We start from the raw sequence: 12,984 nt of genomic DNA, 5'->3' as shown, positions 1-12,984 counted from the left end.
AGATTATCCATGAACGATTTGTCCATTAAAGTATCTGTCAGTGGAGAAGGAAGTATTTAAAGACTCAGACTAACACCATACTGTGATAAAAAAAAAAACCTACATAAAAAAACTCCTAACCAAGGTTTTCGTCAACATAGTCTAAAAATGAGGTGTGCTCATTTATATAGCCGTTGACGCTTTTTATTTTTACTCATACTACTGAATGTATGTGTAAAAGTAAATTAATTCTACAAATATGTTATGTTAGCATTATTAAATAAGCAGGCAGTGTTTATCATACAATTTTAATTTATGTTAGCCTGTTCATGGGAGTCAGGATTATTAAGTTTTACTCAGAGACGATGGTAGGCTGTAGTTCAAGAAGACCATGTTTTTACATAGCTCACTTCAGCTCATTTTTTAGTAAATAGCCAATTTACAAAAAAAGCTTTAGCCATGGATGGAAGGTATATCTTAAGTGTTTAACTTTGTCAATACCTTACACCTCTCCAGATCTACCGAATTAGATTACCGAAACAGTAGTCACTAAACTAATATGAATGACATCACTATGGCTACATCCTCTTCGTATATATAATCTCTGGTTAAAAAGAGTTCTCACACACACTGGGAGTTATAGCATAACCTTGTCAACTTTAATATTAACCATGTACAGTTAGAGATAGAACATGTAATAAAACAAAGAAAAGAAGCAGAAAACAGTGTACATATAAAAAGAAACTATTACAAAAAAAATCACCCAAACTGCTGTCTATGTGTGTGTTATTCAAGGGTGAATGGTTCACAATAGTTTAAAAGAAAAAAAAAATCAGTCACTGCTTTTTTTATTTATTGTAGGACCAATGCTTCCCTTTGGACCCAAAGATTAAATATCGCACAACTGAACGGTCCTGAGAAGTTGTACTCATTGGCATAGATGTAGGGTTTTATATGTGTGTGTGTGTATCAATCAGTGGAAATGTATCCGTAGATTCTTAAGACATGTTTTACAAAACAGGTTCTCTTTTTCCTGGCATATAATCGGAGCAAAAAGAGAAAAAACAAAATGAGAAAAAAAGGCCACCAAGTAGCCTCCAGTATGTACACAATATATGCATTTCCATACAGGTAATATTTGATGTGCTGACAGTACAGGTGTGTCCCTTTAAGATTTTGCTTCAAATGCAGGCCACCTAAAAAGCTATACCAAAATAACAGATTAATCTAGGAGTTCTTTAGGAAAACTACAAGTGATATAAGGAGTCGTTCTTAAACCATACACAAAGTAGTGTTTATATCATTATAATCATATGAAAATAAAACATACAACTCTGGGAAATGTATAGTAAAGGTTAGAACATGTCACAGCTCTCTGACTCTGGACTTCACATATTCTGAGATGAGCAGAGGGGTGTTATGTTGTTCTGTGTGGAAGCATTTATGTCTAAAGTGAAGTCCGAGTCAAAGCTATGGCTGAATTGGCAAACTTTTCCCAACAGTTGTCCTTCTGGCGGGAACAGAGGGTTAAAGGAGCATTTCAGCTTTTTGATAATGAATCCCCTCTGGTGGGGATATTCTCACAGGAAGCTGGACATCAAGGTTCAGATCGATGACAACATCCATCACTTACATCACAATAAAAAAAAAAAACATCTCTGTAAATCACTGATACCTGCAAGTTGTACACACCAAAGAGACTTTTGCATATCGTCATATATTCAAATAGGGAACACACTGCAGTGGTTAAATTCTGGCTGCTGTGACAACACTTAAGAGTTCTATCTTTCCATAATCCTGTCTGTTTCTGATCACACAATATCTTCACCTCAAACACAGCATGTATAAAACAACACCTGCTCTTACATTTACAACCCACACCTGCCACTGCACTGGGGCACTATCTTATCTAAAGCCCGGTCACACCATCACTTCAAATGGCAGATTTTATTACACATTTTTTTTATTCTTGCAGGAGCCTTTTATTTTATTTATGTTTAGCTTTGAAGCACACAATTCTGCGTAAGAGCAAGCCATCTTAAGGACACTGGCCATTCAGGGAACACAAGTCAAAATCAGAGGAAGCTTTTGTTTAACTAGTCTGCTTTGTTCTCCTCTGTTGTAGTGTCAGAACTCTTTAGGAGTTATGACACCCAACTTTTAATCGTATTTAAGGTGTTTGCCAGGTAGAAATATTGTTCCATTAGCAAACTTATTACTGACCAAATATCAAGTATATGTTTGCAATCCAGAGAAAGAAGTGCAATTAGAAAAGCTACTCTGACTTTACATAGCTCGCATGATCCCGTCTGGCTAGCATGTCGGCAGTTAGCTGGCTGCACATCACAAAGCATTTATTTGTAAGATTAATTCAATGTGCCATTTGTTAAAAGTGAGTGAGTGGGGGGGGGGGGCTTTGTTTCTGAATTCTGCCTCCTCAACTGTTACACGATTCAATTCTCTTTACTCACATACGCTCACCATTCTCTGCTTGCACTCTCAGTAACGTCTGAATGACCGAGTGTTTAATGTGTGTACACTTGTGTTACATTTCTGTAAAACAGTTAAAGAAAGAAAAAAAAAAGAGCGTCGAGGAGAGGGATAGTACGTCTAACTGCAGATCTACTGACTATGTAGAGAACATACAATTACTACTACATGTGTACAAATGGCTTTTCACGGTCCCTGCCATACTGTCGCTCAGAGGAACTCGAGCTTCTCCTCTTTGTCAGGAAATATAGGAAAATAGAATTTCACAAAAACATGCATTCCCCATGGAAAGAAAAGGTTTCAACAGATGTAGAGAGATGAGCATGTGGGCCTTCGCATGTTTGTAGCTGTGTGTTTGTAATGATGTCCATGTCATACGTGGTGCGTGTTAAATGTATCTCAGAGTTATATGTGCTGATGCGGGTGTATGTTAGGAGGGCCACAGTACATGTGAACTTCAGAGGGGATGAAGAAAAATCGAGCTGATGTAAAACGTCTTCTGTTCCTCTTCAAAAGATTTTTCCTTTCTTCTTGTTCTTCTCCATCGTCCTGTGTGAGAGACAGTAAGAGGGAAACCATTACTTAAATATCTTTGTACAACCAAAATGCAAACAAAGGCACTCAGGAGTATACTCCAAAATCCCAATGTCCTCAGTTCTTACACTGATAATTCCGTTTCTTGTGTTTCTGAGATTTCTGCCAAGACCCTCGACAACTATACACCTTAAACACCTTCATTTTGTACACCCAAGGGTGCTGTTGTTGCCTTGTCTGGTGTAGTCAGTAGCTTATGATGGTATATATTGACTTTATTTTAAACTTTTGATACATAAAGCTCTGGATCTGGCTTTATTCAGCTTAGTTACTGCACTGACTTTGAGGGTTCTATCAAATAGTGTCATTGTATTACCCATATTTGGATGTTAAGCAGGAACTGGATGCAGGGTTAAACATGAGGTCCCTTTCATTTCTCTTCAAAGCATAGACTGTAAATATTAATAGATGAAGCCTGAGTGATGTCAGCCGTCTCTTACTGGAAATCCTGTCTCAGCCTAACTTTCAGTCAACCTAACGATGCTGAGAGCCAAAGCTGAGGACGGTTTAAAACCCAACGACAAACCGTTGAATAACGTTCACCTGTCAATCATGTCAGCTACGCGCCTAACAATGGATAACACGTATCGTTCAAAATCAAAACGGAGCCGTTTAAAAAAATTCACCCCCGTACACTGTTTGCCCATGATGACAATAACTAATCAGACCTATTTCTTTTAAAACATGTTAATTTCTGCTGTGAGAACGGCTTTTTTGCCAGTCATGTGTATGTGACTTCCAGTGTTCCTGGATCCAGCCTCAAGCGGACACTCGACAAACTGCAGGACTTTGAACTTCTGCATTGGCTTCATTTTTCAAGACTGGAGGTTGTCGCTTGGTTCAAAGCTGCTCAGTGGCATTTGAAGTCAATGGGGTTGGATGAAGTTGTCTGGTTATAGGCCTTGATTACACTAATATCTCCTTTAAAACTATCTGCTTTTCAAACTTTGGCTTAGAAAAAAAAAAACGAGAAAAAAGGCCACCAAGTAGCCTCCAGTATGTACACAATATATGCACTTCCATACAGGTAGTATTTGATGTGCTGACAGTACAGGTGTGTCCCTTTAAGATTTTGCTTCAAATGCAGGCCACCTGAAAAGCTATACATTAGGAAAACGATACAGATGCACCATGCCGAGGACAATAACTCTGGAGTCAGCTCTTTTTTGTACAACATTAAGACATTTTGTCGCAAAATATGTCAGATTATACTTTTGGAAGTGGGATGCTGATGTACCATTTAATAAAGTATCCACAGATAAACAGACATCTCTTTCAATGCAAATAGAGAGGAAAGGTCTTTTAAGGCTAATGTGCATCATGTGATGAACCAGATGTAGTAAGGTGCTATTTTAGAATATACTATTTTCCTGTAACTGCATCACTCCGCCTGTAATTAACAGACTGCAGACTAAACTAATCAGCAAAAGATCAGTTAAACAGTCAGCTGTTTGAAGTGGTACTGACTTGGAGGCATCGAGTTTCTGCTGCTCGAGGATTCTCTGCTGAGCCTCCCAGTTGGCCTTCTCGTCCTCGTAAACTCGCCTCTTCTCCTCTAGCTCTTTGTACTGTGCCTCCAGGTTTCTTTTCATCATTTCGTGGCGTCTTTCCAGCTGAGGGTCACAAATACATAGGTTAATACTCAATCAAACAAAGACAGGCAACTTGTATGAGCACACATTCCCCCCTCTTATCTTAAATGATCCTTTTTGTATCTCACACTGCTGAAATTAGAGTTTTTTAAAAAGTCCAGACTTGCTTTATTTTCCTCCCTCTGTCACAAAATAACAAAAACAACAGCTCTTCATTCACCTTCATGGTATATTTGTGATCTTAATAGCATCTCTATTTTGTGCCCAGTCATAATCTAATTGTATTTATGACACAAAGACAATTCTCTCTTTCTGGCCAACAGAAGACACACACAAACACACAGATCAATGAACCCACCTCAGCCTCCGAGTCCTTCAGTTTCTGCTTCTTCTCCTTCACCTTCATTTCAAAGACTTGCTCCATTTCAGCCTCCATCTTCTTCATCTTTGTGACATGATCCCCACGCTCCTCCTCCATCTGTGCCAGGGGACTCCTGTTGACCACAGCAAAGGATCAGGATAATTGTAACTGTCATTTATAATGTTACCTTTAAGAATTCAATGGAAATACAAACCGGATGTGCTGTAAGAATATCATTAACTTTTCATTCAAGCTTAAGGTTGCCAGGTATAAAAAAAAAAATGTTATGGCAGCAAGCTGCAAGACACAACATAACTCCATGGTCTTTTTATTTTAGATGTTAAGTCTTACTTTGTGAGCTGTCCCTTGGTCTTTGTTGTGTCCACTCCGTTACAGGTGACGGCAGCCAGTTTTTTACTGCGATAGTTCTCGTAGTGTACATTATTGGTGACGTCTTTTAGGTCCTGCATATGAGTCCTATGGGAGGTGAGAAAAAGATAAACAAATAAAGTAAGCTAGAAAGAAGAAGAATGCAGTAACATCGAGAGAAGCAGAAACATACATTCAGCCTATTATTTGAGCTATTGAACTTTAGGGACTTGGGTTGGGAACCGGTTCAAGTCCCGGTGCGGACCAAATATGGAAGTTGGTCTGGTAGCTGGAGAGGTGACAGGTCACTTTCTGAGAACTGCTGAGATGCCATTGAGCAAGGCACTGAACCCCCAACAGCTGTGGCGCGCTCCCTGCATAGCAGTGTGTAGCATCCTCTGACATCTCTTCACTAATGCAAGTCCACAGGTCCTGTTTGTGCATGTGTGTATTTGGGGCCTGTGTGTGTGAGAAGCATGCTTTTAAAATAACAGTGTAAACCAGAATCTCCCCTAAAGGATGAATAAAGTATGTAAAATTAAAAATAAAAATGCCATGCGTCCCATGTACAGTACAGAGGCAATAGTGCTCATTGCAGCGACCATGGGTTTGAATCTGACCTCCGCCCTTTGCTGCATGTCGTACCCTTCTCTCTCCTCCCAACATTTCCTGTCTCTCTTCAGCTGTCCTATCCAATAAAAGGCATAAAAAGCCCCAAAAGAATATCAAAAAAAAAAAAGTACTTTGGATAAAGCAAGAATATACAAATAAGAGGGGGGGGGGGGGGGGGGGGGGGGGGGATTTTTGTGTGTGTGTGTGTGTGTGTGTGTGTGTGTGTGTGTGTGTGTGGGGGGGGGGGGGGGGATTTGTGTGTGTGTGTGTGTGTGTGTGTGTGTGTGTGTGTGTGTGTGGTAGCATTAGTTTATAAGCTGTACAGAAGTTACAGGGTTCTATCTTTGAATTAATTTGTCTTTTTGTCGTCTCAGAGTGTATGTTATTCGTTCCATGTGGTACATTTCCCACACTTTCTCAATCCACATACAGTACTAGGTGTCAGAGGGTGTTAGCCATTTTACTTCAGTTGAATGTAGATTTGGACGTGTGGATCCCTGGATGGGAAGTTGTTACCTCTGTAATGGCTTATGGGATCCAAACAAAAAGGTAAAAAAATATATGTATAAATTTGATGGATGTCAGCTATCACTACAAATGAACTTATATGTATGAAACTTGCTCCATTAGCATCTCATGAAATGCAGCCTAAGGGACCATAAGATGTTTATCGTGGCCTCTCTCTATAAGGTTGGGAAAGAATACCTAAAACTGTTTCATTTTCACAAAGAATACGTATGAAGATGCATCATGAGATCATGTGTAGAGAATGAATGTTGACTAAACTGTCGTGTCTCACCTGATCAGCATGTTGCGCAGCACAGTGAAATCGCAGTGTTCCCCATTCTCCACTGACACACACAGGAAGAGAGAGAGAGGGACAGAGAGGGAGGGAGAGGGACACACAGATCAAAGTTAACACAACCGACACTTCTCACAGGAGTGATCACAGTTATCATATATGATTTTAAAGGGAAACTGAGCTACACTTTCATTACAAGCACTATTATCATTTTGTAAATACAGTCCTTTAGTTGCCAATCAAGTGAAATAGAATCAGATTTAACGGGTCAATAACTGTCCCTGCCTGCAGGGGTTTGTTTCTGGCTATTTGGTTACATTAAGAGACAGTCAATATGTTATTGTGTTTCATGTGAGTAAGGTCAGCAAAATATGTTGGTTATTTACATGATAAACAAATACAATGTAATGATGTAGAAAAAGTGCAAGTAAAACAACAGCAGATTCAAATGAACGTCATTAATAACACATATTACAGTATGTCAAGTTCAAGCATTCATCAGTTCAAACAGAAGGAGTACACTGACAAACAGACAGTGTGAATGTTTTAAGTGCTATGATATAATATCAGTAGTAGTAGTAGTAGCACATGGACAGAAAACAAAAAGACAGAGAAACATCAGGTCATGATCACACGGGGTTGTTCTAACACAACAATATGGCTTTCATTGTGATTTTCATCACGTTGGCTTTCCTACCAAAAAACTAGGTTTTGGAGCATTTCTCCATCTTTAATCCCAAACTGTGGCAAGTCAGAAGTCTACTGTGCAGCGAAACGCTTCCTTTGCACACCATTGAATACGAAACAGCTGAGGTGGAACAAAACTAAATGCCAGGTGAGCACAAACTTGTAAATAAATGAATAAAGTAACGTGTATTTAAAATATGACTTTCCTATATCACCTGATTAAAGTGGTGTCAATAGAGTCTGACATTTTCCCAACTCAAATCCCTGGTTAGGTTTTGGATTTTCAATCAACTTCACTTACAAAGCTGGGAATAGTTTAGCTGACAGGTTCGGTTGCATTAACTTTGTTTGTGCACACTCAAAAGTCTGCTTCCCGTTTGGTCTTAAAACACTATCAGATCAGACCCCGAGCGCACGAGTGTACAATATTAAAAGCTCCTATCTGAGTACAGCCTTTCTCTGTTGGCCCTCACAGACACCATATTGTTCAAACAAACAACAGTTCTTGGTCAGACAACAGAACACATTTTATAACATGGGACAGTTAGATGATTACAGTTATTTATGTCAACAAAAAAAGACAGGGGTTAAATATTTAGAGGGGATTCTGGAAAAGGACTGCAGATAAACTGCTGCTCAGGATGTTTGTGATGGATCTCCAGCCTCGTCCTCTTCTTCAAACACGCCGCTCCTTATTGGTTAACCTCCACCCCACTGGCAGTCAAACATCATCATCAGGGGAGCGAATGAGGAGGACACCTTACCATTGATGAAACTTAAGCAGCCCCGTCCCTGTGCCTCCAAAACCAGCCATTGACCTCCTGGCTCTTCTAGAGGAGGGAGCTCTGACGGAGGGGAGGGGTACGGTTTTTCAGTTACTGTCTGCGCCCAGCGAGGGGGAGGGGCCTAAATCTGGGTCTGGAGCAGCTGGGTTTATTATGCCTTAGACTTGGCCCGGTTTCGAGCCTAGAATCGGCCTATGTTTGGCCCAGATTCAGCCCAGATTTGGCCCGGATCAACACCATAACCTGCATGTGTCCAAGCTGACTGGCTTGTTGAGGGAGTGTGGTGGTTGGGGGGGGGGAGGGGGTGTTTTATGGGGGTCTATGCATGACCAGCCAGGGGGACAAGTCTTCATGAGGGAATAAGTGGAGGAGCTATGTTGGGTAAAGGGTCATAGGTGTAAAAAGAGAAGAAGCTTTTAGCCAATAGATTCTTATTTGTTGATAATTGGCAGAAAACACCTGATTTAAACTCCAGGTTACTTTCCAATCGAATCATTTTAGTTTCTTCATTCCTCAATCACAGACCTTTATGAATCAATGTTTCATTGTCCATCAGGTGTTTTGAGCCTGAGCACTTGATCTATTAGCAGAGTGTATTAAGGCCATGATAATGAACTACATTGGTATAATGAATTGAAAGCACATAGCTGTTTATTTGAAACATGCAGAAGTGTGTGTGTGTGTGTGTGTGTGTGTGTGTGTGTGTGTGTGTGTGTGTGTGTGTGTGTGTGTGTGTGTGTGTGTGCGCGCGCAGGATGTTTTGCAAACAGCGTATTTCAGTGTTAAAAGTTTTAAAGTTCAAGTAAGCTAATGAGTGAGAAATCATGATACCAAGCCACACGCTTCCTTGATGACTTGAATTAAGCGGCTACATGCTTATCTGCCATTAACTGCTAATGAACCTATATTGGACCTATAAGCAATGCATTAGGATGGTGGATCCCAGTCCTTGGTCCAGTGATAGAACAAGGCCTGCACACCGTTTACATCCTGCACCACACGATCGACTCAACTCAAAGTGTGAGGCGCTCAATCATGTCATGCAGCAGGGCAGTTTTCAAAGAGTATTTCTGCATGTGATACCATTGGAGCAAAGAAGGGAACCACAGTGTTAGAGTGATGTGTTTTATTTAGCAGAATGTAGCTTCAGCACCAAACAGCCTCTAGTTTTCTCCATGACTATTCACAGAATCAGACCTGGGACTAAAAAAGTACAGAACTTTAGAGTGCAAGGGTGTAAATTTGTAACTTTGAGATATGTTGTCGATTAAATTGCAGTTTTTTTTGCCGTTTATAACAACTCTGGTCTTATTACAGTTCTTTGGACTAATTCTGTTGAGTCAATCCTAATTTAGCTTTTCAAGGTATCGTGAAATATCAATGAAAACATGAACAGACAACAATCTACATCATATGACCAAATAATAGTCGAAGGTAACAAAATAAGACCCAAGTTGTAATAAATGTTTGTTACTCTTCAAAACATTTAGTAAGGTTTTGAGCAGTTGTCCTGACGACTGCTACATTTAGGCATAAGAACAACAGAATATGACATATTCATGTTCAACCTTGCAGATAAAAGGCCTTGACCCCACATTGTAACAGTAGCATACATCATGATGTCTGACAACGAAAGTGTGAAGAAAAAAATGTGCAGCTTCAAATCTGAGTATTTTAATTTCACCTTAATGGTGGTAGAGTTTGACAGATTCATTTGAAAAGTCAAACGATTTACAATTATAAAATATCTTTTCGAGATTGTGACTTAACAGTCTTGACTCCTTGCATTTTGGGACATACAATCCCAACCCATGGGCAGTTAAGCAATGTCTAAAAAATGCATGGAAATTGCTGATCTGCCCAGAGGTCAGGATTGTGGTCATCCCCTTGACGCTGTGAGGAGCCAGAAGTGACCAGGGTGGACATGCAAAGTTATGTCGACAGGTCTCTCTGTAGGGTTGCTTCTTGCTGTTAATATTAGTAATAACTCATAGATTAATACTTTTGGTTGACCTCTCCAATTTGCAACTCGTGGAGTTTTCCCCTGCTGGCCATTAGAAAGAATGCAGGTTTAAAGCAATTTCAAATTTGGTCAACATTTGAAACAAATAGCAAATCAACTTCATACCATTCAGTCCATTCTATCATCTACTGGTCATTTTACTCCTCAAAGACTTCTAAAAAACCTTAACTAATGTACTTTGGTGGCCAAAGACTTGTCTGTTTTTAAGTTGTCATCTAAATAAATACTATTTAATTTGTACCTGTGATAAAGAAATCAACAACAAAAACATGGAGAGTCTCATTCGTCATGATGTATGCTAGGTGTTAACGAGGAGCACTGGGGCCAACAATCTACTGAGAACACAATTTCAATGAACTCCTCACGTTTCAATAAGTCCATTTGGTTATTTCTTTTCAAATGTTTTCGAATGTATTTAGCTTTCATCCCAAGTCTGATTAGAGCATTGGTTTGACCATCAGCCTAATGATGAGACAGAACAGCAACAGAAAAGTGGAGGGAAAGGAGAGCTGGAGAGTTTTGGGGAACACTTTGAGGGAGGAGGAGCAGAAGGGGTCGGGGAGATGAGCTTGAAATAAAGTGAAAGATGGTTTTGTTTACCAAAAATGCCCTCTGTCAGTCATGGAAAAGAATAGACAAAGAAAAAAAAAAGAAAAAAGAGAAAGAGAAAAAGAAAGAATGAAAAGTGAAAGACTGATAAACGGTCAACCACAGAACAACAAAAGGTATATTATTTTATATATAAAGATAAATACAGTATTTCATCTTTCATCTGGGTTTAAAACACAGGAACACTAAGACACAAGGAGAAGCAACAACAGTGCATTGTGGCTTATGGTGAAGCTTGGTGGTGATGTCTGTTTGGTCTGACTGTACTGGCTGAGATACTGGTCTAAAGTGCATGGTGTAGATGCCTTTAGAGCATATCCAACTGTGCTGGTTAAACGATGCAGAATCATGGTGCATGGTGTGTAAGCCTCTCTCTATTATTCACAGGGTTGTTTTGAGGCCCTTAAAAAATCCAACAAACCTACAGTTCCTAATACAAACTAATGGCATTGCTGTTGATATTGCAGATTTGGCAAGCTGGAGAAGTTTTTTTTCCCGCTATGGCAGTGGATCTGCTCCTTTGTGAACTGAAAGCCTGCAAGAAGACGATCCAAGGCAGCAGCAGAAATCCACCAAGATTCCTCGAGGTGAAGCAGGTAAGGGAGAAGATAGCGATGATCGCGGCCTCATATTCTTGCAGCAGTAAAAGTGTCAAAAGTGATAGAAAGACATCCAAAGATCCTATGTATGTAAACTAATTGAGAGCGTACCTTCAAATAGCATGAAAACTTTGTGACACTGACTTTGGAACAGGTTTTAGTCAGTCAAGAGTGCAATCCCTTTCTGATGCCTCAAGATAGTGATGCACCTGACCACACCTCACTTTAAAACCATAACCATGGGTGCACTGATAGGTGTATGTGTTTCTCACCCTACACCCTTACACCCTTCCACCCTTTTCCAGAATCCCTATCAGGGTCAAGACGAACACTACAAAAAGGACTCTGTGCATGTAAGCATGTTTATGTGGAGGAGAAGATGGAAAGGTGTGTATGTAAGAACTGCCAGATAATTCATACTTATCAGATATAATCAAATAATCAAATGCAGAGATTCTTTCTGTATCTTTAAAACACAGATCTGATTAAAGTATCTAAATGCGAACATCCTCCAGTGTCACAAGTCGTTTTGCAATTCCACAATTCCACAAGACCGCAATTTGAATAATGCTTACGTATGGATTGGTCCTTGGCAAGACACCACACCATAAATTGCCTAAAATGCATCATTGTGTGAATGTGTGTGAATGAACTACATTAGATACTGATCGGCATGCTTGAACCTTGTTACGTTGTACTTTTCTTTTTATCCACCATAATTAGAGGAATATATTCCAGCTAGGGTATAGAGAGGAAGGATTGCAGTGTATGGAAGCAGAGGATGCAGCTGCATGTGTGCGCTGCATCCTGGAACATGTACTGTAGGCACTGCTGGCACAGCTCTGTGAGCAGTAAACCTTAGCTTTCTTGTAAAACAAGGAATTACTTGATCTTCTGCATTTACCAACACACCTCTTGCGTTTACCATCAACATCGATTGGACATTCACATAACATATTATGACAGTGAAGCTAACAAGACAAAGATGGCTTTCTCGGCAGAGTTGAACTGTGTGTCAATACAGAAGGCGCCAAGCTTTCTTAAATTACTAAAACTGTTGCAATAAGCCGGGATCTGAATTTCCATGGAAGCCCTTTAACTGTGATTCATGAACAAAAACCACTTCAAACAGACTTTTGTTGAAATTTAAATCCATATTTCCTGATTAACTTCTTGGATCAAACGTGTCTAATGACCAAAAAATGATAGCTCATAGAAAACTGAAATACTCATTTTGACACGTCATTGTATTATCTGGAAGTTAGTACTGTACATGGATACAGAGGGTCATCATGGAAAACATGCATTATGTTTCACACACTTCAGAAAAATCCAGTTTCATTCATCATGGTAGAGATAAAAGTGACAGGACATTCTCAAACACATAGACTTTCAAAGGGACAACTTTCATGAGCCTCTCTCTTATCTGTTATTCTCTGACCTTTTTGAAAAGACCTACAAAGACCTACTGTGGACCTTGAA

At 39.7% G+C, this 12,984-nt stretch overlaps 1 protein-coding gene across 2 annotated transcripts in view; it reads right to left on the bottom strand.

Moving 5' to 3' along the window:
* Positions 1-616: 616 nt before the first annotated feature.
* The window catches only part of LOC132973089 (septin-7-like), a 46,036-nt gene continuing 33,668 nt past the window's right edge, over positions 617-12,984 (bottom strand). For both annotated transcript variants that reach the window (XM_061036318.1, XM_061036319.1), the window contains exons 9-13: positions 6,797-6,848; positions 5,368-5,493; positions 5,014-5,149; positions 4,531-4,676; positions 617-3,018 (exon numbers count right to left, since the gene is read on the bottom strand). In XM_061036318.1, the coding sequence (XP_060892301.1) occupies positions 2,979-3,018; positions 4,531-4,676; positions 5,014-5,149; positions 5,368-5,493; positions 6,797-6,848 (500 nt within the window). In that variant the 3' untranslated portion in view covers positions 617-2,978. The remainder of the gene's footprint in view (positions 3,019-4,530; positions 4,677-5,013; positions 5,150-5,367; positions 5,494-6,796; positions 6,849-12,984) is intronic.

The sequence above is a fragment of the Labrus mixtus genome, chromosome 4 (assembly GCF_963584025.1).
Source record: "Labrus mixtus chromosome 4, fLabMix1.1, whole genome shotgun sequence".
In the NCBI taxonomy this organism is placed as follows: Eukaryota; Metazoa; Chordata; class Actinopteri; order Labriformes; family Labridae; genus Labrus; species Labrus mixtus.
The sequence above is the reverse complement of the archived record's forward strand: the minus strand, read 5'-3'. Positions and strand labels throughout refer to the sequence as shown.